This window comes from Heterodontus francisci, chromosome 30 (assembly GCF_036365525.1).
Source record: "Heterodontus francisci isolate sHetFra1 chromosome 30, sHetFra1.hap1, whole genome shotgun sequence".
In the NCBI taxonomy this organism is placed as follows: domain Eukaryota; kingdom Metazoa; phylum Chordata; class Chondrichthyes; order Heterodontiformes; family Heterodontidae; genus Heterodontus; species Heterodontus francisci.
The window spans coordinates 58,418,081-58,444,111 of record NC_090400.1 but is presented as its reverse complement, the minus strand read 5'-3'; the positions used below and the strand labels follow the sequence as shown (position 1 = coordinate 58,444,111).

At 44.2% G+C, this 26,031-nt stretch overlaps 1 protein-coding gene across 3 annotated transcripts in view; it reads left to right on the top strand.

The window, feature by feature from the left end:
• The window catches only part of LOC137346841 (transient receptor potential cation channel subfamily V member 3-like), a 55,391-nt gene that overhangs the window by 6,944 nt on the left and 22,416 nt on the right, over window positions 1-26,031 (top strand). For 2 of the 3 annotated variants that reach the window (XM_068010767.1, XM_068010768.1), the window contains 6 exons: window positions 8,991-9,062; window positions 10,455-10,579; window positions 11,456-11,608; window positions 14,790-14,930; window positions 16,881-17,161; window positions 19,052-19,228. In XM_068010767.1, coding sequence (XP_067866868.1) covers window positions 8,995-9,062; window positions 10,455-10,579; window positions 11,456-11,608; window positions 14,790-14,930; window positions 16,881-17,161; window positions 19,052-19,228 — 945 coding nt within the window. In that variant the 5' untranslated portion in view covers window positions 8,991-8,994. The remainder of the gene's footprint in view (window positions 1-8,990; window positions 9,063-10,454; window positions 10,580-11,455; window positions 11,609-14,789; window positions 14,931-16,880; window positions 17,162-19,051; window positions 19,229-26,031) is intronic. The other variant, XM_068010769.1, reaches the window with a different exon arrangement.

Here is a 26,031-nt window from a genome sequence, read left to right as displayed (position 1 = left end):
TCTAGGGTGGAATCACAAAATTCCAACATCCTATTAGTAGCAGTTTTAACTCACAAGAGGCAGCAAGATGTGATTGCAGTATAATCAAATCTTGATATAATGATGCATTGGCAAACTAAGTGCATCTTACCAACAGTCACATCATCCTCTTCCTTGCAGCACCACTGAGAATAGCTGCTGGGAATTAGGAAATTCTCAACAGCCATTATCTTTTTGCAGTGAAATTCTGGGAGATGGCTGGTACTCATTTATGGGTTCAAAGTTTGCAGCACACTCTTCTGCATTCAAGTCCAGTTGAGGCTATGCCAGTTATTCACAGGGGTTAAGCAATCTTGGCCTCTGGTGCACCCCTGATTTTAATTGCTCCACCATTGGCGGTCATACCATACCATAAGCTCTGGAATTTCCTCCCAAGACCTCTCGGGGGCCGCCCACACTTGCACCAGTGGTCGCCCAACATCACTATGCCCTGCTAGAAAGTGCTAGAAGGACTCTTAGTCCTAAATCGTCCAATTAGGGAACAGTCAAACATTCTTTGCTTTCCTCTATCTCCAATTTTTTGGAACAAACAGAAATGTTGAAAGAAATTGAAAATAATTTTTTTTTTTATCGTCCCTGTGATGCTGTGTGTGTGTCTGGGAGATTATCTTAAATTCCCTGAGACTCCAGGAAAGTCTGGGAGGTTTGGCAATACTAAGATGTGATGTAGCAAAACTTCAGTTTCCTCCTTCATGCAAAAACAGACAGTTTAGCAACCAGTTTGTGTAAAGTAACCCCTCAAATTTCCTCCACATTGACTCGTGGTACAGATGGGTTATGAAGTGGTTAGAATCTCTCTTGCTGGAGATGGTCATTGCCTATCACTTGTGCGTCTCGAATATCACTTGCCATTTATCAGCCTGAGCCTGAATATTGTTCAGGTCTTGCTGCGTGTAGGCACGGACTGCTTCAGTATCTGAAGAGTTGCGAATGGTACTGAACATTGTGCAATTATCAGTGAACATACCCACTTCTGACCTTATGATGGAGGGAAGGTAATTGATGAAGCAGCTGAAGATGGGTGGGTCTAGGACACTTTCCTGAGGAACTCCTGCAGTGATGTCTTGGGACTGAGATGATTGACAACCACAACCATCTTCCTTTATTCTAGTATGATGCCAGCTCTTCTGAGATTCGGGGAGCTGGTATTGATAACTGGCCAGGCCAATCTGCACGACTCACCTGAAAGCATTCACCCTCGACCTGTATTGGTTACTAACTCTCACGAAGGGGTTGGTGAGATACTCAGCTACAAGTCTTAATGTCAGTGCTCATAATTTAACTTGTTAAGCCCGGGTATCATTCTGGCGAATCTGCCCTGGAGCCCTTCCACAGCCAAATGCTAACAAATACCAAAACTGATTCTTTTCACCTGGACTCAGGGGTAGGACTCTCACCTCTGGGTCAAAGGTAGATTCAATCCCCACTCCACAGACTTGAGCACGTAATCCAGGCTGCACTGTCGGAGGGGGCATGCAGAGAGGGCGCTGCACTGTCGGAGGGGGCATACAGAGGGGGCGCTGCACTGTCGGAGGTGCCGTCTTTCAGGTGAGATGTTAAATCGAGGCCCTCTCAGGTGGTATAAAAGATCCCATTTCCAAGAAGAGCAGGAGAGTTCTTCCCCGGTGTCCTGGCTAATATTTATGCCTCAAGCAACATTTGCTAAAAACAGATTATCTGGTCATTATCATTTCTGTTTATTGGATCTTGCCGTGTGCAAATTGCTGCTGTGTTTCATACATTACAATAGTGACTACACTTCAATAAGTACTTCACTGGCTGTAAAGCGCTTTGGGACTTCCTAAGCTCTTGAAAGGCATAGAAACATAGAAAAATAGGAGCAGGAGTAGACCCTTCAGATCATGGCTGAAAAAAATTCAGTACCCTGTTCCTGCTTTCTCCCCATATCCCTTGATCCCTTTGTCATTAATATATCTATCTCCTTCTTGAATATATTTAATGACTTGGTCTCCATTGCTTTCTGCGGTAGAGAATTCCATAGGTTCACCACCCTGAGTCAAGAAATTTCTCCTCATCTTGGTTCTAAATGGCATACCCTGTATTCTGAGACTGTGACCCCTGGTTCTGGACTCGCCAGCCATTGGGAACATCCTCCCTGCATCTAGCCTATCTAGTCCTGTTAGAATTTTATAGGTTTCTAGGAGATCCCCTCTCATTCTTCTAAACTCTAGTGGATATAGGCCTCATCGACCCAATCTCTTCTCATATGTCAATCTTGCCATCCCAGGAATCAGCCTAGTAAAACTTCTTTGCACTCCCTCCACAGCAAGAACATCCTTCCTCAGATGAGATGACCAAAACTGCACACAATACTCCAGATGTGGTCTCACCAAGGCCCTGTATAACTGCAGTAAGACATCCTTGTTCTTGTACTCAAATCCTCTTGCAATGAAGGCCAACATACCAGTCACCTTCCTAACTGCTTGCTTTCAGCGACAGTTGTATAAGGACACCCAGGTCTCATTGCACCTCCCTCTTTCCCTATCTATCACCATTCAGATAATAATCTACCTTTCTATTTTTACAACCAAAGTGGATAACCTCACATTTATCCACATTATACTGCATTTGCCTACTCACCCAACGTGTCCAAAACACATTGCAGTATTCTTTGCATCCTCCTCACAGCTCACATTACCCACCTCTGCGCGTCCCCACCCCACCCAGCTTTGTATCATCTGCAAACTTGGAAATGTTACATTTAGTTCCCTCACCCAAGTCATTAATATATATTATGAATGGCTGGGGCCCAAGCACCGATCCCTGCGGTACCCCACTAGTCACTGCCTGCCACCCAGAAAAAGACCCATTTATTCCTACTCTGTTTCCTGTCTGTCAACTAATTCTCAATCCATGCCAATACATTACCCCCAATCCCACGTGCTTTAATTTTGCACACTAACCCCTTACGTGGGACCTTATCAAAAGCCTTCTGAAAATCCAAAAACACCACATCCACTGGTTCTCCCTCATCTATTCTACTAGTTACATCCTCAAACTCCAGTAGATTTGTTAAGCATGATTTCCCTTTCGTAAGCCCATGTTGACTTTGTCCAATCCCATTTATGCTTTCCAGATGTTCTGCTATCACATCCTTTCTAATAGACTAGCATTTTCCCCACTACTGATGTAAGGCTAACTGGTCTGTAATTGCCTGTTTTTTCTCTCCCTCCTTTTTTAAATAGGGTGACATTTGCCACCCTCCAATCTGTAGGAACTGCTCCAGAGTCGATAGAATTTTGGAAGATGACCAATGCATCCACTATTTCCAGGGCAACTTCCTTTAGTACTCTGGGATGTAGATCATCAGCCCCTGGGGATTTGTCAGCCTTGAACCCCATCAATTCCCCCAACACTTTTTTTTCAACTAATACTGATTTCCTTCAGTTCCTCCCTCTCATAAAACCCTTGGTTCCCTAACATTTCTGGGAGATTTGCGTCCTCCTTTGTGAAGACAGAACAAAAATATGAGTTTAATTGTTTTGCCATTTTTTTGTTCCCCATTATAATCTCCCCCGTCTGACTGTAAGGGGCCTACATATGTCTTCACGAATCTTTTTCGTTTCATATATTTATAGAAGTTTTTACAGTCAGTTTTCATGTTCCCCACAAGTTTACTCTCATACTCTATTTCCCCCCCTTAATCAACCTCTTTGTCCTCTGTTGAATTTTAAACTGCTCCCAATCCTCAGACTTGCTGCTATTTCTGGCAATTGTATATGCCTCCTCTTTGGATCGAATACTATCCCCAATTTATAGAAATAAATAATTGTTGTAATTCATGCACACGTTCTTTAAATATTATCCATTGCCTATCCACCGTCAACCCTTTTAGTAAAGTTCCCCAATCTATCATAGGCAACTCGCACCTCATACCTTCGTAGCTTCCTTTATTTAGATTCAGGACCCTAGCTTCAGTTTCAACTACTTCACTCTCCATCTTAAATGACAAATTCGATCAGGTTATGGTTGCTCCTCCCCAAGGGACCCGACACAACATTGTTAATTAATCCTTTCTCATGCACAATACCCAGTCTAGGATAGCCTGTTCGCGAGTTGGTTCCTCAATGTATTGGTGTAAAAAAACGTCACGTACACACTCCAGGAAATCCTCATCCACAGTATTACTAATTTGGTTTGACCAATTTATATGTAGATTAAACTCACCCATGTTTACAGTTGTACCCTTCATGCATGCATCTCTAAATTTCCTGTTTAATGCCATCCCTGACATCTCCACTACTGTTTGGGGGCCTATAGACAACCTCCCAACATTTTCTGCCCTTTGGTGTTTCTTAGCTCCACCCATACAGATTTCACAATGATTTTGAGCCAATATCCTTCCTCAGTATTGCATTGATTTCCTCCTTTACTAACGCTACCCCACCTCTTTCCCATGCCCTTCCTAAATATTGAATACCCCTCAATGTTCAGTTCCCATCCTTGGTCATCCTGCAGCCAATGTCTCCGTAATCGCAACTATATCATAACCATTTATATCTATGTGCGATGTTAATTCATTTACCTTATTGCAAATGCTCCACGCATTAAAACACAATGCCTTTAGACTAGTCTTTTTAACATTGTTAGTGCAAAATAAAGCTATGACGACTATGACCCCATTTGTTTCTCACCCTTCCACTTCTGCTTCTTACCTTTCTGTCTTTCATTTCTATCCTGGTTTCCCCCTCCTCTGTCTCCCTGCTCAGATTCCCATCCCCCTGCCATTCTAGTTTAAACCCGCCCCGACAGCATCAGCAAACACCCCCCCAAGGAAACTGGTCCCAGTCCTGCCCAGATGCAACCCGTCCAGCTTGTACTGGTCCCACCTTCCCCAGAACCGGTCCCAATGTCCCAGGAGTCTGAATCCCTCCCCCCTGCACCATTTCTCCAGCCACGTATTCATCTGATATATCTTGCTATTTCTGTCTCACTAGCACGTGGCACTGGTAGTAATCCTGAGATTACTACCTTTGAAGTCCTACTTTTTAATTTTCTTCCTAACTCCCTTTATTCAGCTTGTAGGACCTCATCCCTTTTTTCACCTATGTCATTGGTACCGATATGTACCATGACAACTGACTGCTCACCCTCCCCCCTCAGAATTCCCTGCAGCTGCTCAGAGACATCCTTGACCCTAGCACCAGGGAGACAACATACCATCCTGGAGTAAAAACAAGAAATGCTGGAACCACTCAGCAGGTCTGGCAGCATCTGTGAAAAGAGAAGCAGAGTTAACTCTGAGTTCCGAAGAAGGGTCACTGATCCCAAAAGTTAACTCTGCTTCTCTTTTCACAGATGCTGCCAGACCTGCTGAGTGGTTCCAGCATTTCTTGTTTTTATTTCAGATTTCCAGCATCCGCAGTATTTTGCTTTTATACCATCCTGGAGTCTCTTTTGCAGCTGCAGAAATGCCCGTTTGTTCCCCTAATGATAGGGGATTCAATCACTATCGCCCTGCCACTCCTATTCCTCCCCCATGTGCAGCAGAGCCACCCATGGTGCCATGAATTTGGCTCTTGCTGCTTTCCCTTGAGCCATCTCTCCCAATATCCAAAGCGGTATTATCTGTTAGAGGGGGGGATGGCCACAGGGGACGCCTGCACTACCTGCCTTCCTCTACTCTGCCTGGTGGTCACCCATTCCCTTTCTGCCTTTGCAGCATTTGCCTGCAGTATGACCATCATGCTAAACGTGCTATCCACGACGATCTCAGCATTGCGATCCACTCGCAGCTCCAGCTCCGTAATGTGGGTAGCCAGTAGCTGCAGATGGATACACTCCCTGCACACGTGGTCATCAGGGACACTGGAAGCGTCCCTGATTTCCCACATAGCGCAGGAGGAGCATATCACGGGTGCGAGCTCTCCTGCCATGACTTACCTTTAGATTACTTAGTTACTCCCTTGAATTAAAAAATACTAATTACGCTAGGGGCCTTGTTCTACTCCAAACACTACCCACTACAATCTCAAGTCCTTACCTTTACGTTTGAAGCTAATGGACTGCACTAGTATATATAGTAGAAAAACTCACCTGAACCTACTTACCAATCAGTTGCTTCCCCTAGTCAGTAAAATCCCTCACACACAACTCCTCAGTCTCACGGCGTCCAAACAACAGTATTCTAATCAGTAATATTAATTACACTAATTAAAACAAAACCTTAGTAGTACTAACCTGATCACTTACAAGGTAGCTGTTTGAGGGTTTAAAAACTCTCTTTACTTTAGTTACTAACCCAGCTTACCTGTTAATTCACCCTGGTGGCTCTCTGTTTCCCTGTTGGCTTGTTTATTGTGACGTCAGTTTGATGTCACTTATTGATTTTCCCCGGCTCTGCTCCCGCTGTGTTTTCTCTCCCTCTCCTGGGTTCTTTATGCTCTGCTGCGCTATTGCTGTTTCCCGCTGAGTGAGCTCTCGCTCTCTAAGCAGATAGACTTAGATGGTAAAGAAAAAATAAAAACCGGCAGGAAAAAGAAGAGAACGTAAGAAAATACCCACCAGATACTCACCTACCAGCTCCCTGTGCCTCGCCGCTCTCTCTCCCCTCTCATGCTGTTTGTAGCACCCAAGTCTCATGAAGCCAATCACCTACCTGCTTCCCTGTGATGTCACACCTCGATTTTTCTTTCCGAATGCTGGCAGACTGGTGGCAACAGCAGCAACAGACCCCGCTCAGATCCCGGTGAACTCTCGCTCTCTGTCTCTTTATGCCCCACTCAGATCTCACTGTTTCCTGCTGAACTCTCGCTCTCTCCCGGGCTCTTTATGCCCCACTCCGATCTCTGTTACCCGGTGAACTCACGCTTGCTTTCTCTCTTGGACTCTTTATGCTAAAGGTCTACTCAGGTTGGGAAAAAGAACCCGACTCGAACCCGACCAATCCACAGCAGACCCAAGCCTGACCCGGCCCAAGTCCCACCAATTTTGCCCCGAGCCCGACCACACTCGACCCAACCATCCCTTTACCTACCTTCCTACTGGGAAGCTCCAACGCATGCGAGATGACATCATAGTGACATCATTCGCTCACTGCGCAGTCTCAGTTTCATCCCAGACTCCCAGCTCAGGTAAGTTTTTTTATTTTTAATACTTACCGGCAGAGCACTTACCATGTGTGTCCAGCCCGACCCGACCAGAGCATGACCTGGACTCGACCCAACCCAAGCCCAAAAGCTGGACCCGGAAGAGGGGCCCGACCCGAACCCGACACGTCAATGAGTCCCGTCGGGTAGCAGGCCTTTACTTTATGCCCCGCTCCGATCTCGCTGTTCACTGGTGAACCATAGGTGCTATAGAAAGTCAAGTTTTTCTCTTCTTTTTCTTCAGGAAAAATATTAAGGCCTTAGAAAGAGTACAAGAGCACAAGAATTAGGAGCAGGAGTAGGCCATTCGGCCTCTCAAGTCTGCTCCACCATTCAATAAGATTATGGCTGATCTGAGAGGCCGCAACTCCACTTTCCTGTCTGTCCCTCATAACATTTGACTCCCCTGTTGATTAAAAATCTGTCTAACTCAGACTTGAATATATTCAATGACCCAGCCTCCACTGATCTCTGGGGAAGACAATTCCACAGACTAATGACCCTCAGAGAAAAGATTTCTCATCTCAGTCTTAAATGGGTGACATTCATTTTTTAAACTGCGTCTACTAGTTCTAGTCTCCCCTAAAAGGGGAATCATCTCAGCATCCATCCTGTCAAGTCCCCTCAGCATCTTATATGTTTCAATACAATCACCTCTCATCCTTCGAAACTCCAATGGGTATAGGCCCAACCTACTCAACTTTTCCTCATAGGACAAACCCCTTATCCCAAGAATCAGTCAAGTGAACCTTCTCTAAACTGCTTTCAATGCAATTATATCCTAAGTAAGGAGAGGGGGGGTCTGTTAGCTTAGTTGGCTAGACGGCTAGTATATGATGCAGAAAGATGTTAACAGCGTGGGTTCAATCCCCGTACTGGCTTTGGTAGTTCATGGAGACCTGCCTCACGCTTGAGGAGTGGTGACCCTCATGTGGAGAGATGCCTATGGTCCTTTGCGCAATGGCTGGAGCACTAAGTAAGGAGACCAAATCTGTACACAGTACTCCAGATGCAGTCTAACTAAGGCCCTGTAGTGTTTTTAAAAATTTGTTCATGGGATGTGGGCATTGCCAGCATTTATTGCCCATCCCTAATTGTCCTTGAGAAGGTAGTGGTGAGCTGCCTTGAACTGCTGCAATCCTTGGGTGTAGGTACATCAACAGTGCTGTTTGGAAGGGAGTTCCAATATTTTGACCCAGCAACACTTCCCTACTTTTACATTCTATTCCCTTTGCCTTCCTAATCACTTGCTGGACCAGAGTGCTAATTTTTTGTGATTTGTGCAATTAGACACCCACATCCCTCTATACCAGAGAGTTCTGCAATCTCTCTCCATTCAAATAATATACTGCTTTTCTATTCTTCCTGCCAAAGTGAACAAGCTCACATTTTCCCACATAATACTCCATCTCCCAAATTTTGCCCACACACTTAACCTGTCTACATCCCTTTGTAGCCTCATGTCCTCTTCACAAGTTAGTTTCCTACCTATTTTTGTCTCATCAGCAAATTTAGCAACCATACCTTCGGTCCCTTCATCCAAGTCATTTATATTAATTGTAAAAAGTTGAGGCCCCAGCACAGATCCCTGCGCCACACCACTCGTTACATTTTGCCAACCAGAAAAGTACCCATTTATGCCTACTGTTTCCAGTTAGCTTGCCAATCTTCTGTCCATGCCAATATGTTACCCCCTACACATGAGCTTTGATGTGGCACCTTATCAAATGCCTTCTGGAAATCTAAAAATTCTGTGACTTATTTGCCTTGATTTATCTGTTCTCGACTTCAAGGCAAGCTGAAGTGTGACTGGATTTGTGCTTTTCTGTTATTTTTACACAGGGCAATGGATATAAATTTCCTTGTGTTACTGCAACCTGATACAACAGATGGAGAGACTCAAAACAAGCAGAGGTCTGTAATTTTCCAAATGATATAAAACGAGAAGCAATATGGTCAGATTTATTTCCTTATGTCACCACATTCATGTGAGCCAGCCTTTGATTCAATGATTAGCACTTCTGCCTGAATAAGAACATAAGCAATAGCAACTGAATGATGCCATTCAGCCCCTCAAGCCTACTCCACCATTCAACAAGCTCATGGCTGATCTTCCACCTCAATTCCACTTGCCTACCCTATCCCCATATCCCTTAATTCCTTTAGTACCCAAAAATCTATCGATCTCTGTCCTGAATATACTCAACAACTGAGCATCTACAGCTTTATGGGGTAGAGAATTCCAAAGATTCACAACCCTCAGTGAAAAAGTTTCTCCATATCTCAGTCCTTAAATGATCAGCGCCTTATCCTGAGACTGCGCCCGTGTTCTAGATTTTCTGATCAGAGGGAACAATCTCAGTGTCTACCCTGTCCAGTCCCTTCAGAATCCAGTATGTTTCAACGAGATCAGCTCTCTCTCTTCTGGACTCCAGGGAATACGAGGCTAGTCTACTCAATGTCTCCTTGTAAGACAATTCCCTCATCCCACGAACCAGACTAATGAGCCTTCACTGCACTCCCTCTAGGGAATGTATGTTCTTCCTTAGGTAAGGAGACCAAAACTACACACACTGTGTCCCAGGTGTGGCCTCACCGTTGCCCTGTACAATTGTAGTCCGAAGGACTCCGGTTCGATCCTCTCTCCACAGTCCCAGTGACTGGAGACTAGAGCTCCAGTTTGGAGCTCTGATTGATGTCCAACAGGATACTCACAGCTGGAGGGTATCTCCCCCTCAACACCCATTATATGGGTTGTGGGAGCCCAAAAAGCCTTCTATGGCTGGTATAAAGGTGGTGGCGGCCGTGGAAGGTGCATTCACAACATGGCCTGTTGGAAAATTAATCAGCCCCCCAAAGCCTTCTGCAGCGTTACCATATTTCCCAAGGACAGAATGTGAAAACATCACAACCACACCACCTGCCCTCTCAAGTGATCAAAGAGCAGAGCAGTAGACCTGGGCTAATATTTGCCCCTCTACAAATGTCACTATATAAAAAAAAACTGATTCTCTGTAAATTGGCTGCAGTGTTTCCTACATTACAACAGTGACATGACTTCCAAAGTTCTTCACTGTCTGTAAAGCATGCTGAGATTGTGAAAGGCACTATATAAATTAAAGTTCTATCTTAGCAGTGCAAACAACCTAAGCACTAGTATTAAAATCAGCTTGAGATCTGGTGGGACACTGAGCAGGGGGGAGGGTGATAATTGGCCTCTTTGGAACCTTCCTGATTTACAAACAAGGTTAAGGTGAATTTCTTACCAAACAGTGAACAATTTTTTTTTTTTCTTACTCTTGACAGTCTGAAGCGTGATCTGAGAATGAAGTTGTTCTGCTCCATTGCTGCTGGGGATATGGAGACATTTGACAAACTAATGCACATCTTTCAGGTTACCAGAATGAAGTTGACAGAGCTGTGGCTCATAGGTATTGGATCACATTATTATATCAAATCACACAGAAACAGGCCATTGGGCTCAACTGATCTATGCTGGCATTTATGTTCCACAGAATCCTTTTCCCATCCTACTTCATCTAACCTTATTAATATATCCTTCTATTCCTTTCTCTCTCATGTGCTTATCTAGCTTCTGCTTAAATGCTATGCTATTCACCTCAACCACTGCTGCTACAGTGTGCCAGTGGTAAAGGGAATGAATGTTTAAGGTGGTGGATGCAGTGCCAATCAAGTGGGTTGCTTTATTTTTGATGGTTTTGAGCTTCTTGAGTGTTGTTGGAACTGCATTCATCCAGGCAAGTGGAGAGCATTCCACTCCTCATTTGTACCTTCAGAGTACAGTTAAGAGTCAACCATGTTGACGTGGAACTGCAGTCACATATAGGTTCCAGACTAGGTGAGGACTGCAGGTTTCCTTCCCTAAAAGATATTCGTGAACCAGTTGGATTTGTAGAACAATCCAACAGCCTCAAGGTCACTTTTACTGATCCCAGCATTTTATTTCCAGAACTTTTCAACTGAATTAAAATTTCTCAAACTATCCTGGTGGGATTTGAACTCATTTTTCAGCTTCAGGGTGAGAAGAGACCAGACCACAGCTGTGAGGCTGGTCCAGTGACGGCTGGACATCTCTCACAAAGGGTGAGCTGCAGAAAGTGGGCAGCAGGAGTTCATCAACCCCATTTCCAAAGACCAGTCTGAGACTCTCCTCGGAAGGAAACTGTGATGGGGTGACGGGGGGAAGAGAGGGGAGGGATGGGTGTATGGATGGAGTGTGGGCACAGAGGGATAGAAGAGAGGAAAGGAATTAACAAATTATTCCTAAAACTATGACTCTTTTACAGAACCCAAAACAGGGAAGACTTGCCTTATGAAAGCCTTACTGAACCTAAACGACAATACAAAGGAAATAATTGAGAAACTGATTGCGATAGCAGAGAGAAATGACTGTTTAAAGCAGCTGATTAACGCTCAATATATCGATAAAGATTATAAAGGTGGGTTAACAGGGAGCTACTGAACCCATAGGACTCGGTGCTAAGAAGTTCCACGGCCCCGAGACTGGACTGATCGGGTCAGCTTCCTACCGCAGGCTTTCCGGAAATTCCTAAGATGTAAAGCAAAACATTACATACAAATTCCATTTTCCCCCATTTACTGCTTTGCGCTGTGCTGTCAGATTGATCAGTACCGAGCTTCTTGCCAACTATCACCACACAGATCATAAATAAATTCAATCAGCAGTCCAACCGCTGATCCTCCCTCCATCTGTACTCCCAAATTCCCCCCACCACTCCTGATCTCTCACTCTGTCCCAGCTCCTGATCCCAAAGCTCTTCCCCCACTGTCTGAGCCACCCCAGTCTATTCACCTGAGGTGCTCCAGGGTTCAGTGGCACCCTCCTCGTTGGAGGCAACACTGGGAGATTTGGTGTCAGAGGTACGAGCAGGGAAAAAGATTGGGCTGGACTGGCCGATTGATCTGAGGTGAAACAGGTCAGTCTCAAGCCAATCCTTTGTGACAGTAAATGTAGAATCATGAATTATAGCACGAGGCAGCCATTCAGCTCATCTTGCCTGTGCTGGCTCTTTGAAAGCACTTAGTCCCATATCCACGCTTTCTGTCTGTAACTTTTTAAGTTCTTCATCCTCAAGAACCTGTGCAACTCCCTTTTAAAATTTACAGAAACCAAACATGGAGTGACCCCTGTCCCAAGAATGAGGAGAGGTGGGAGACTGGGTGGTGCAGTGGGTGAGATACTCCTGAGATCCCTTATGGTCCAGACTGATGGGGTCAAAATCTCACCTGCCCAGGCTATTGGGACTGAGCCTCATTTAGATGGTCCAAACCAGCACTTTGGGTCTGTTGGGCAAAGGGGCTGGGGGGAGGGCAGTGGGGGGAAAGTCAGTTCAAGCTGACAGTTGGTGCAGACTTGCACCTGTAAGCAAAGGACAAGAAATTTTGTGGGGTGCCAAGCGGAACATTCTCCAAAAAAAAATCCTTGGGCCATTTGTACTTTGAGCAGCTTCCAGTGGCCCCTCATATCAACAGTTTGGTTGAGTGGGCGGAAAAGTGGAAAATGGAATTCAATCCAGAGAACTGTGTGGTAATGCATTTAGGGAGGGCAAATAAAGCAAGGAATACACAGTAAACAGGAGGATACTGAGAGGTGTAGAAGTGAGAGACCTTGGTGTGCATATCCATGGGTACCTGAAAGTGGCAGGACAGGTGGATTGAGTGATGAAGATGGCATATAGAATGCTTTCCTTTATTGGCTGAGGTATAGAATTTAAAAGCAGGGATGTAATGCTGGAACTGTTTAAAACGCTGGTTAGGCCACAATTGGAGTATTATGTACAGTTCTGGTCACATTACAGGAAGGACATAATTGCTCTGGAGAGAGTACAGAGAAGATTTACAAGAATGCTGCCAGGGCTCGAAAGTTGCAGCAATGAGGAAATAATAGATAGGCTAGGGTTGTTTTCCTTAGAAGAGAGGAGGCTGAGGAGTGACTTAAATGAGATGTACAAAATTATGAGGGGCTGAGATAGAGTAGACGGGAAGGACCGGTTTCCCCTAACAGAGAGGTCAGTTACTAGGGGCACAGATTTAAGGTGATTGGTAGAAGGATTAGAGGGGACATGAGGAAAATCTTTTCCACCCAGAGGGTAGTGGGTGTCTGGAATTCACTTCCAGGAATGGTGGTGGAGGCAGAAACCCTCAATTCTTTTAAAGGTACCTGGACATGCACCTGAAGTGCTGTACCTGGCAAGGCTATGGACCAGGTATTGGAAGATGGAATTAGATTGGGCAGCTAGTTTTTTCGGCCTGCACGGACATGATGGGCTGAATGGTCTCCTTCTGTGCCGTAATCTTTCTATGGTTTAAAGACCATTGGCTAAGCTATGCAACCAGCCGGTACCAACGGGCAGAACCTGTTGAATTTCTCAGAATGAGTTCACAACCGACTCCTCATTAACATATTCCAAGGATGAGATGTTAAACCAAGGTCTGCCCTCTCAGGTGGACATAAAAGGTCCCATGAAGAGGAAGAGCAGGGGAGTTCTCCTTGGTGTCACGGCCAATATTTTTCCCTCAACCAATATCACTAAAACAGATTCTGGTCATTAGCATATTGCTGTTTGTGGGATAATGCTGTGTTTCCTACATTACAACAGTGATTACACTTCAAAAAGTACTTCATTGGCTGTAAAGTGCCTTGGGACATCCTGAGGTTGCAAAAGGTGCTATAAAAATGCAAGTCTTTCATCAAATTCATTTACATCAAATTCACAGCACAGAAACAGGCCATTTGGCCCAACTGCTCCGTGCTGGTGTTTATGCTCATGAGCCTCCTCCCATCCTACTTCATCTCACCCTATCAGCATATCCGTCTATTCCTTTCTCCCCCTAAATGTATTAATGCTATTCACCTCAACCACTCCCTGTGGTAGAGAGTTCCACATTCTCACCACTCTCTGGATAAAGACGTTTCTCCCGAATTCCCGATTGGATTTACTAGTGACTATCTTTATAGACGGCCTCTAGTTTTGATCTCCTAACAAATGGAAACATCTCTGTATCTACCCTATCAAACTCTTTCATAATATTAAAGGTCTCAATCAGATCACCCTGGAGTCTTCTCTTTCCTAAAGAACTCCAGCCTGTTCAGTCTTTCTTGATGGTTATAACCTCTCCGTGCTGGTATCATCTGAAATGCGTTTAGCCAGTCTCAGCTCAATGGGTAAGGGATCTGGAGACAGAGATCAAAGTTCTCCTGACTTGGCATAATCTGACAATCTGGCATGGCAGGGAGTGGGGGAGAGTTAGTTGGTATGGAGGGTGGGAAGATTTACAGTGGTGAAAAATTACCACGATTAGTTTTCAGGAGAGAAGGGAGGAAGATGGGGATTTTGCAAATGAGGGGCTTTGAGGGGGATGAGGGTTTACAGGAGGGCTTTGAAGAGTGTTTCAGGTGGGGTGAGGAGTTTGCAGGGGAGAGTGTAAGGGGGAGAAGGGTTTGTGGAGGTAGTTGAAGGGAGAAGGGAAGGGTTTTAATGGGGGGGGGGGGGGGTTGAGTGGGAGAACCGGTGAGGTTTAAAGGGTATAACCCTCTCTGGATATTGAGCCAGAAACACGTTCTTAGATTTGAGATGTTTGCTTTTGTTTTTCTCTGAGGTCAAACAGCCCTGCACATTGCCATAGAGAGACGTTGTCCTGATATAGTGCGCTTCCTGCTGGAGAAAGGGGCTGACGTCAATGCAAAGGCCAATGGGAAGTTTTTCAGACTGACCAGAAAGCATCATGGCTTTTATTTTGGTGAGTTTACCCTCACTCACTAGACTGCACTCAACTTTTAAAACAATACATTCTTACGGGATGTGGAAAATACTACAATTTATTGCCCATTACCAATTGCCCTTGAGGAAGTGGTGGTGAGCTGCATTCTTGAACCACTGCAGTCCATGTGAGGTAGGTACACCCACAGTGCTGTTAGGAAGGGAGTTCCGCGATTTTGACCCAGCGACAGTGAAGGAACAGTGATATAGTTCCAAGTCAGGATGATGTGTACCTTGGAGGGAAACTTGCAGGTGGTGATGTTCCCATTCATCTGCTGCCCTTGTCCTTCTAGGTGGTAGCAGTCGTGGGTTTGGAAGGTGCTGTCTAAGGAGTCTTGGTGAGTTGCTGCAGTGCATCTTGTATATTGGTACACACTGCTGCCACTGTGCGTCAGAGGTGGAGGAAGTGAATGTTGAAGGTGGTGGATGGGGTGCCGATCAACTATTTCTTTACAAAGTCCAATCAGGATTGGAATACTGCTAGCATATGCCAGGGTCCTTCAGCACAGTGACTAGAATGCCTATAGGACAGGGAGACTGAGGAGTCCCAGAGTTTAGAATGGGTTAGAGTAGAAGACAGTGTAATGAGTCTTGACTTCAACACAGAATGTAGAACAAGGGAAGCATGGGAACACCACCACCTGCAAGTTCCCAACCAGGCAACACATTGATCGGAATTGGAACGATATCATTGTTTTTCACTGTTGCTGGGTCAAAATGCTGGAACTCACTCCCTAACAGCACTGTGGGTGTAGGCACACCAGATGGACTGCAGCAGTTCTAGAAGGCAGCTCACCACCACCTTCTCAAGAGCAATTAGGGATGGGCAATAAATGCTGGCCTTGCCAGCAACACCCACATCCCATGAATGGATAAACAAAAGAGGAAGAGTGTGTAGGTCAGGAGAAGCAAGAGGGAAGATAGAGGAGAGCTATTATTGCATAGAGGTATTTAATATGCTAAAAGGACTTGATAGAGAAACTATCTTTGGTGGGGAGAGTCCAGAACAAGGGGGCAAAACATTAAAATTCGAGCCAGGCCGTTCAGGAGCAATGTCAGAAAACACTGTCACACAAAGGGGAGTGGAAATCTGGAACTCCCTCCCTCAAATAGGCATGGAGGCTGGGGGTCAGTTGAAACACTCAAGACTGAGATGGTTGGATTTTTGTTGGGTAAGGGTAAATTGAGGGATATGGAACCAAAGTGGAATGGAGTTGAGAAACAGATCAGCCATGATCTGAATGAATAATGGAACAGGTTCAGAGCGGAGGGTTGTAGGGCTGGAGGAGATTACAGAGATAGAGAGGGGTGACGAAATGGAGAGATTTAGTTTAGTTTAGTAATACAGCACTGAAACAGGCCCTTCAGCTCACCGAGTCTGTGCCGACCATCAACCACCCATTTATACTAATCCTACACTAATCCCATATTCCTACCACATCCCCACCTGTCCCTATATTTCCCTACCACCTACCTATACTAGGGGCAATTTAAAATGGCCAATTTACCTACCAACCTGCAAGTCTTTTGGCTTGTGGGAGGAAACCGGAGCACCCGGAGAAAACCCACGCAGACACAGGGAGAACTTGCAAACTCCACACAGGCAGTACCCAGAATTGAACCCGGGTCGCTGGAGCTGTGAGGCTGCGGTGCTAACCACTGTGCCACCCTTTGAAAACAAGGTTGAGAATTTTAAATTCAAGGAGTTACCGGACTGGGAGCCAGCGTAGGCAGCGAGAACAGGGGTGATGGGGGAACTGGACTTGGTGCGAGTTCGGATATGAGCAGCAGAGTTTTGAATGAGCTGAAGTTCACAAGGATGGAGGGTGGAATGTGGTGGGTGGGAGGAGAGCATTGGAATAGTCGAATCTGGAGATGACAAAAGGGACAGATGGGTCGTTGCTGTTTCTAAATGTGTCGTACATCACAGGTGAAGTCCCACTGGCCCTGGCTGCCTGCACTAATCAGCCGGAGATAGTTACACTTCTCATGGATAACCCGGAAACAAAGATTGGGGAGCAGGACTCCAGGGGAAACACAGTGCTACACACGCTGGTCACTGTAGCTGATGATACCGAGGACAACACAAAGTTTGTAATAGAAATGTACAACAAGATCTTGATCAAATACAAAGAAAACAATCTGGAAGAAATGAAGAATGGAAAGGGACTGACCCCGTTGCAGCTCGCAGCCAAACAGGGCAAGTTTGAGGCAAGGATTTATCTGTTTCTTTATAGAATGGGCACTGTATGCTACATTACTGAGGTGCAAGCTCATTGCAGAGTTGCTCTGGCCCTTCGCCCACCTCAGCTGTCATCAGAAGCGGGATGCACAGCCAGGACAGATCCAGTCTGAGCCTGACACATGCTCACATATCAGTGCACGCACACACTCATTAAAAAGACATTAACAATTGATTCTTTTGGTGTTACAGGGGAATTCCACACACTAACAATGTAAAGTATTACTTTGTGCGAGACCACCCTCTGCTGACCAAAATCTATACTACATAAATATAATAGATCAGAAAATACACAGTAATACTGGGGGCAATTTCTTCAAGTCTCTCCTGCTTATCGTTTTAACTTCACTGGAAACTCCATTTTCACTCTTAACCAAACTAAACGGCATTTTGCATCTGTGCTAGAGATGCATTGATATATAGTTAAATGTTCATATATAGACCTAGATGTGAAAGGGCTAAAATAGAGATAATGTTCTGTGTGTGGGGCTGGACTAGAGGACTCGACTAATAATTCAGAGAACAGGAGTTCAAATTTCAGTGTGGGCAGTTTGAGAATTTGAATTCAGTTTTTAAATAAAAATACGGAAATATAAAAAGCTGGGATCAGTAGAAGTGACCATGACGCTGTCAGATTGTTTAAAAAAAGACTTCAATTTCTACAGCACCTTTCACAACCTCAGGACATCCCAAAGCATTCTACAGTAAATAAAGCACGTTTTAAAGTGTGGTCACTGTCGTAATGTAGGAAATGCTGCAATCAATTTGTGCACAGCAAGATCTCACAAACAGCAACGCGAATGGCCAGATCATCCGTTTTTGTAATTTATATTGAAGGACAACAATTGTTCAGGACACTGGGATAACCTCCCCTGTTTTTCTTTCAAACTAGTGACATGGGATCGTTTATGTCCACCTGAGGGAGATGCAGATGGAGCCTCAGTTTAACGTTTCATCAAAAGGACAGTGCCTCCAGCACTACAGCACTCTCAGTAATGCACTAGAAGCATCAGCCTGGATTATATGCTCGAGTCTCTGGAGGACTTGAACACACAATCTTCTAATTCAGAGCCAACAGTGCTACCCACTGAGCCACAGCTGACATTTGACACTGGGTAAAAACCCAACTCATTCATGAATGTCCTGCAGGGAATGAAACCTGCTGTCCTTACCCAGTCTGGGCATGTGTGTAACTCCAGTCGTACACCACTGTGTACTGACTCTTGACTGTCCTCCAAAGTAGTCCAGGAAGCAAGTTCACCACCTCTTTTATGGGTTAATTAGGGATGGACAATAAATGCTGGAAATGTGCAAGAGGCCAGAATTGGAGGAGCACAGAGATCTCAGAGGGTGAAAGGCTGGAGCAGGTTAAAGATAGGGAGGGGGTGAAGCCATGGAGAGATTTGAAGCCAACGTACATCAGTGAACACATGGGCCACAAAGAGATGTCTTTAACATGTTTTATACTGCAAACTAACTTAGAAGCACAGTGACTGTTGTCTGGGCACGCACTATCCACTGAGAACCCCCATAAGCAGCTACAAGGTGAAAGACCCAGTATATCTCTTTATGATGGTGCTGGTTAAGGGGTGGAATATTGGTCAGGACAGTGGGAGAATTCACTGCTCATTGGATTATTAACACTCACCTCAGTTTGAGTTGGAGAATGGCACCTCCGGCATTGCAGCATGCCTTCAGTACTGTACTAGACTGCCAGCCTAGATGATGGGTTCAAGGTTCAAACCCACAAGCCCTGACCCAACAGCAGGGCTGCTGCCCAACAAGCTTTGTAAAACAGGCTTACTGCATGGATGTAATAGTTAATGGATGGAGTTAGTTTACATTTTCTGTCCTTGCAGATATTCAGAAATATCCTCGGAAGAGAAATGAAAGACAAGCAGCACATGAAACTTTCTAGAAAAATCACGGACTGGGCCTACGGGCCAGTTTCTTCTTCGCTCTACAACATCACAGGAGTGGACACTTTTGAAGAGAATTCTGTTCTGAAAATCGTAGTGTTTAACACCAAAATCCAGGCAAGCTTGTTTGAATTTATCACTTGCGTCCACCGATTTATCACTTCTGTACCCATGGAGATTTATTTAGCATCTGCTAGTCAGTCCCAGACAGGATGAAAATAGACAATTATCTGATAGGCAGTTCCTCTCTCACCTCACGACTCCAATCTCCTTCAACTCATCGCAACCTTTATCCTACTCCATTTTGCAAGGACTACCATGAGTGTTGCTCTACCAAAGAGCTGGCACAATAGGTCAAATGGCCTCCTTCTGTACTGCAGTATCCTATGATTGTCAACCTTTCTGTTGCCTTTGCTGATCTTGGGCCATCCTTGTCACAGCTCTGAGATTCTTCATCACACTGCCTTCTAATCAAGAGTATTCTTCCTAGTACTTCAAAATAGGAACTATTTGCCTCTCGCCATCATCCTTTCCATTCACAATTTCAAACTCAGCTAAATACCATTTCATTGAACCACTGTTGCCTACTCGGTATTTGCAAAATTTCTCATCTTCGCCGTCAACCTCTTATCTAGGTTTCTGAACTAAACATATGAAAGGTAGGAATGTGTAAACCCAACTGATTGAGCCCAGAGCATTTTCAAATTATTTGCCATCAACTCAGTCAGTTAAGACCATTCTCACATGTATACAATCAACCCAAATGCAACCAGATTGGGAAACCTTGTATTCGCACCAATCTAGAGGAGGCAAAACACCATCATGCTAATCAACAACACTATTTATCTCGCACCTCTAATGCAGTAAAATGTACCAAGGTGCTTCACAGGCATGTTAAAAAATTGACACCAAGCCAAAGATGGAGATATTAGCAGAGATGTGCAAAAGCTTTTTCACAGAATTAGGTTTTAAGGATTGTCTTGAAGGAAAAGATAGAGTTGGAGGGGGAAAAGAATTCCAGAACTTATGGCCTCGAATGGCTGAAGGCATGGCAGCCAATGGTGTCAGAGTCATTACAACACAAAAGGAGGTCATTCGGCCCACTGAGTCCATGCCGGCACTCTGTAGAGCAATCCAGTCAGTCCCACTCCCCTGCTCGATCCCTGTAGCTCGACAAGTTTATTTCCTTCAAGCGCCCATCCAATTTCCTTTAGAAAGCATTCGTTGTCTCTGCTTCCACCACTCTCATAGGCAGCGGGTTCCAGGTCATTACCACTTGCTGCATTAAAAAAAGTCCTTCCTCACATTGCCCCAGCATCTCTTGCCCAAAACCTTGAATCTGTGTCCCCTAGTCCTTGTACTATTAGTTAATGGGAACAACTTTTTTTTGTCTATATTATCAAATCTGTAATCTTGTACACCTCTATCAAACCTCCCCTCCATCTCCTTTGCTCCAAGGAGAACAACTCCAGCTTCTCCAACCTACCCTTGTAGCATAAATCTCTCATCCCTGGAACCATTCTGGTAAATCTGCACCCTCCCAGGGACCCTCACATCCTTCCTAAAGTGTGGTGACCAGAACTGGACGCAATACTCTAGTTGTGGCCTAATCAGAGCTTTATAAAGGTTCAGCATAACTTCTCTGCTTTTGTACTCAATACCTCTATTTATGAAGCCCAAGATCCCATATGCTTTACTAACCACTCCCCCAATATGTTCTGACACTTTCAAAAATCGATGCACATGCACCCTCACGTCCCTCTGTCCCTGCAAACTCTTCGGAGCTGCACCATTAAGTCTATATTGCCCATCCCTATCCCTTTTGCCAAAATGCATCACCTCACACTTCTCTCCTAAATTCCATCTGCCACTTGTCTGTCCATTCTGCTAGCCTATGTCCTGTTGCAGTTGATTTGCATCATCCTGACTATCTGCCACACCTCTAAGTTTAGTATTAGCAAATTTTGAAATTTTACTGTGCTCCAATAGCCAAGTCATTAATGTTTATATACATCAGAAAAAGCACTGGTCCTAGTGTTGACCCTTGAGGAACTCCACAGTCTATCACCCTCCAGTCTGAAAACTGACCATTTATCACAACTTGCTATTTTCTGCCCTTAACACAATTTTTTATTCAAGCTGACACTGACCCTCCTATTTCATGAGCCTACATTTTGTTAACCAGGCTTTTATGCAGTACTTAGTCAAACGCTTCCTTAAAATCCATATAGACAACATCCATTGCTTTCCTGCATCAACCTTCTCTGTTACTTCATCAAAAAATTCAATTAGATTATATAGAATCATAGAGAGATACAGAACTGAAACAGGCCCTTTGGCCCACCGAGTCTGTGCCAACCATCAACCACCCATTTATACTAATCCTACATTAATCCCATATTCCCTGCCATTCTCCTACCTACACTAGGGGCAATTTATAATGGCCAATTTACCTATCAACCTGCAAGTCTTTGGCGGTGGGAGGAAACCGGAGCACCCGGCAGAAACCCACGCGGTCACAGGGAGAACTTGCAAACTCCACACAGACAGTACCCAGAACTGAACCCGGGTCACTGGAGCTGTGAGGCTGTGGTACTAACCACTGCGCCACTGTGCCGCCCCGATTAGTCAAGCATGATCTGCCTTTCACAAATCCATGCTGGCTCTCCTTAATTAACTCAAACCTCTCCAAATGCCTGTTGATTCTTTTTCCTTGACTATTGTTTCTAAACCCTTACCCACCTCTGACGTTAAGCTGATCGGTCTACAGTTAATAGGAATGTCCTTGCATCCTTTCTTGAATAAGGTGTCACATTTGCCACTTTCCAATCCTCTGGCACCTCCCCCGTATCTATGGAAGATTGAAAGATTATGGCAAGCCCTTCCGCTATCTCCACCCCACCACTCCCTTTAGCAAACTGGGATGCAAACCATCCAGACCAGGCAACTTAACCACTCTAAACATTACCTTTCCAGTACAACTTTTCGATCAATTTTCACCCCATCCATTACTTCTATCCTCTGTTTCTACTAATATTTTGTCAGCATCCACTTTCTTAGTAAACACCAACACAAAGTACTCATTCAGTATTCTAGCCTTGCCCTATGCCTCTAAGCATATATCACCCCCTTTGGCCCCAATAGGCCCCACCCCACCTCTTACTACCCGATTATTTACATGCCAGATGATTTTTGGGTTCCTTTTATGCTAACTGCCATTCTATTCTCATTCTGTCTTTGCCAATCTTATTTTCTTCTTCACTTCCCCTCTCAACTTATTGTATTTGGCCTGGTTCTCACTTGAAAAATACATCTGATACCTCCCTAGTCATCCAAGGAGCCCTGGCTTTGGTTCTGCTAAATTTCCCTCCTGTTGAAATGTATCTAGTCTGTACCTGAAACATCTCCTCCTTAAAGATCACCCATTGTTCTGTTACAGTTTTGCCCGTTAGTCTTGGGTTCCATTTTACCATGGCTCGATCTTCTCTCATCCCATTGAAGTTAGTTCTCTTCCAATTTAGAAGTTCTACTTTAGATTGTTCCTTGCTGTTCCCATTACACATGAGCATACGAATTAGGAGCATGAGTAGGCCACTCGGCCCATTGAGCCTGCTCTGCCATTCAATAGGATCATGGCTGATCTGATTGTAAGCTCAACTCCACATTCCTGCCTGCCCCAATAACCTTTCACCCCCTTGCTCAAGAATCTACCTACCTCTGCCTTAAAAATATTCAAAGACTCTGCTTCCACCACCTTTTGAGGAAGAGAATTCCAAGACACTCAATCCTCTCAGAAAAAAAATTTCTCCTCATCTGTCTTAAATGGGCTACGCCTTATTTTTAAACAGTGACCCCTAGTTCTAGACTTTCCTACAAGAGGAAACATCCTTTCCACATCCACCCGGTCAAGACGCCCTCAGAATCTTAGATATTTCGATCAAGTCGCCTCTTACTCTTCTAAACTCCAGCAGATACAAGCCTAGCCTGTCCAACCTTTCCTCATAAGACAACCCACCCATTACTAATCTAAAGCCTATGATACAATGATCACTCTTACCCAAATGTTCCCCCACAGACACTTGGCCCACCTCATTCCCCAGCATTCCAGCAATGCCTCTTTCCAAGTTGGGCCGAAAACATACTGGTCAGGGAAGTCCTTCAGAATGCATTTCAGAAATTCCTCCCCTTCCTTTCCCTTGACTAACATTATCCCAATATATATTTGGGTAATTAAAGTCCCCCAATATCACTCCATAGTCTTGCACATCTATTCTTCTATCTCTCACTATTTGGAGGCCTACAAAATACCCCTAGTCGCATTTTCATAGCTTTCTTTCTTCTCAACTCTAACCAAAGTATTCTGACCTTGCCCTAAGGACATCCTCCCTTTCCAACACTAGAAAGTCTTCCCTAATCAATACTGCCACCCCACCTCCCTTTTCTCCTTCCCCATCTTTTTTGAACACTTTGTACCCTTGAATATGAAGTACCCAGTCCTCAGCATTTTAAGATATGTTTCTGTTTTGCCACTACATCATATTCCCACACGGCTATTTGTGCATTTATGTACATGAGTTCTAAACCTGTCTTTGTATTATTCATAATCTTAGTCTGATATCTCATATGGGGTATCCAACACACTCACTACTTTATGCACCATATTCTCAACTGATAGCACATATTGGAGTAAATATGATCTGATAGCCATTACAGAGATGTGGCTGCAGGATGACAAGGATTGGGCCCTTAATATTGAAGGGTATATGACATTCAAGAAGAACAGAAAGCTAGATAAAGGTGGCGGGATAGCACTGTTAATCAAGGATGGCATTGGTGTAATAGTTAGAGATGATCTTGGTTCAGGAGATCAGGATGTAGAATTGGTTTGGGTGGAGATGAGGAATATTAGGGGGGGGGAAGTCACTAGTGGGAGTAGTCTACAGGCCCCCTAACAGTAATCACAGTGTAGGACAAAGTATACAAGAAATATTGGGTGATTGTGATATAGGGACGGCAGTAACCATGGTGACTTTAATCTACATATAAACTAGAAAAATCAGATTGGCAATAGTAGCCTGGACAATGAGTTCATAGAATGCTTTTGAGTTAGTTTCTTAGAGCAGCATGTTCTGGAACCAACCAGGGAGGTTATATTAGACTTGGTACTATGTAACATGACAGGATTAATGACCTCAGAATAAAGGCACCTCTAGGTAACAGCGACCACAATATGATTGAATTTTATATCCAGTTTGAAATAGAGAACAGTAGGTCAAAGTCTAGTATTTAAAACTTAAATAAGGGCAACTGTGTGGGCAAAGCTGAGCTCGCTGAAGTGAACTGGATTACTAGGCTAGGAGATAGATCAATAGAGAAGCAGTGGCAGACATTTAAAGGGATATTTCAGAATACTCAAAGTATATTCCTACTATGAAGAAAAATTCTAAGGGGAGGACCCACCATCTGTGGTTAACTAAAGTAGTTAAGGAAAGCATCAAACTTAAGGAAAAAGCAGATGATTTTTCAGATCAAATCAGATGATTGGTCAGAATATAAAGAACAGCAGAGAATGACTAAAAGGTTAATCAGAAGAAAGAAATTAGAGTATGAGAGGAAGCTAGCTAGAAATTTAAAGAGAGAGAGCAAGAGTTTCTACAGGTATTTAAAAAGGAAAAAGAGTAAGTAACATGAGTGTTGGTCCTCCAGAGATTGAGTTATGGAGAGCTAATAGTAGATAATAAGGAAATGGCAGATGCAATGAACAAATATTTTGCTTCTGTCTTCACTATAGAGGATACAAAGAACATTCCAGTAATATCTGTAAATCAGGAGGTGGAAGGAAGAGAGGAACTTGGTGAAATTACAATCACCAGGGAAGCGGTACTGAGCAAACTGATGAAGCTGTGGGCTGACAAGTCCCTGGGTCCTGGCAGACTTCATCCTAGGGTCTTTAAAAAGGTGGTTAATGAGGTGGTAGATGCATTGGTGTTAATCTTTCAAAACTCGCTAGATTCTGGAAAGATTCCATCAGACTGGATGTAGTAAATATAACCCCTCCATTAAAGAAGGTGGGGGGGTGGGGTGCAGAAAATGGTTAAGTATAGGCCAGTTAGCTTGACGTCTGTCATGGGGAAGGTGTTCGAATCAATCAATCAAGGAGACTATAACTGGGCACTTGGAAAAACTCTAGGGAATAGTCAGCATGGTTTCGCGAAAGGGAAATCATGTTTAACCAATTTATTTCAGTTCTTTGAAGGAGTAACATGTGCTGAGGATAGAGGGGAGCCCAGTGACATACTGTACTTGGATTTCCAGAAGGCATTTGACAAGGTGCCACATAAAATGTTGTTGCACAAAGTAGGAGCTCATGGTGTGGGTCGGGGGGAGGTAATATATTAACATGGATAGAAAATTGGCTGGCTGGCAGAAAACAGAGTACGCATAAATGGGTCCTTTTCTGATTGGCAGGATGTGATGATTGGAGTCCTGCAGGGGTCTGTGCTGAGGCCTCAACTTTTTACAATTTATATCAATGACTTAGATGAGGGAGTTTGCATGGTATCTAAATTTGTAGATGACACAAAGATATATAGGAAAGTATGTTGTGAAGAGGACATGAGGTAGCAAACCGATATAGACAGGTTGAGTGAGTGGGCATAAATCTAGCAGATGGAGTATAATGTAAGAAAATGTGAAGTTGTTCACTTTGGCAGGAAGAATAAAAAAAGCAGAGTATTACTTAAACAGAACGACCACAGAATTCTGAGGTGCAGAGGGATCTAGGTGTTCTAGTGCATGAGTCACGAAAAATTAATATGCAGGTACAGCAAGTCATAAAGTGGCGAATGGAAATGTTATCCTTTATTATGAGAGGAACTGAAAATAAAAGTAAGGATGTCATGCTTCGTTTATACAGGACT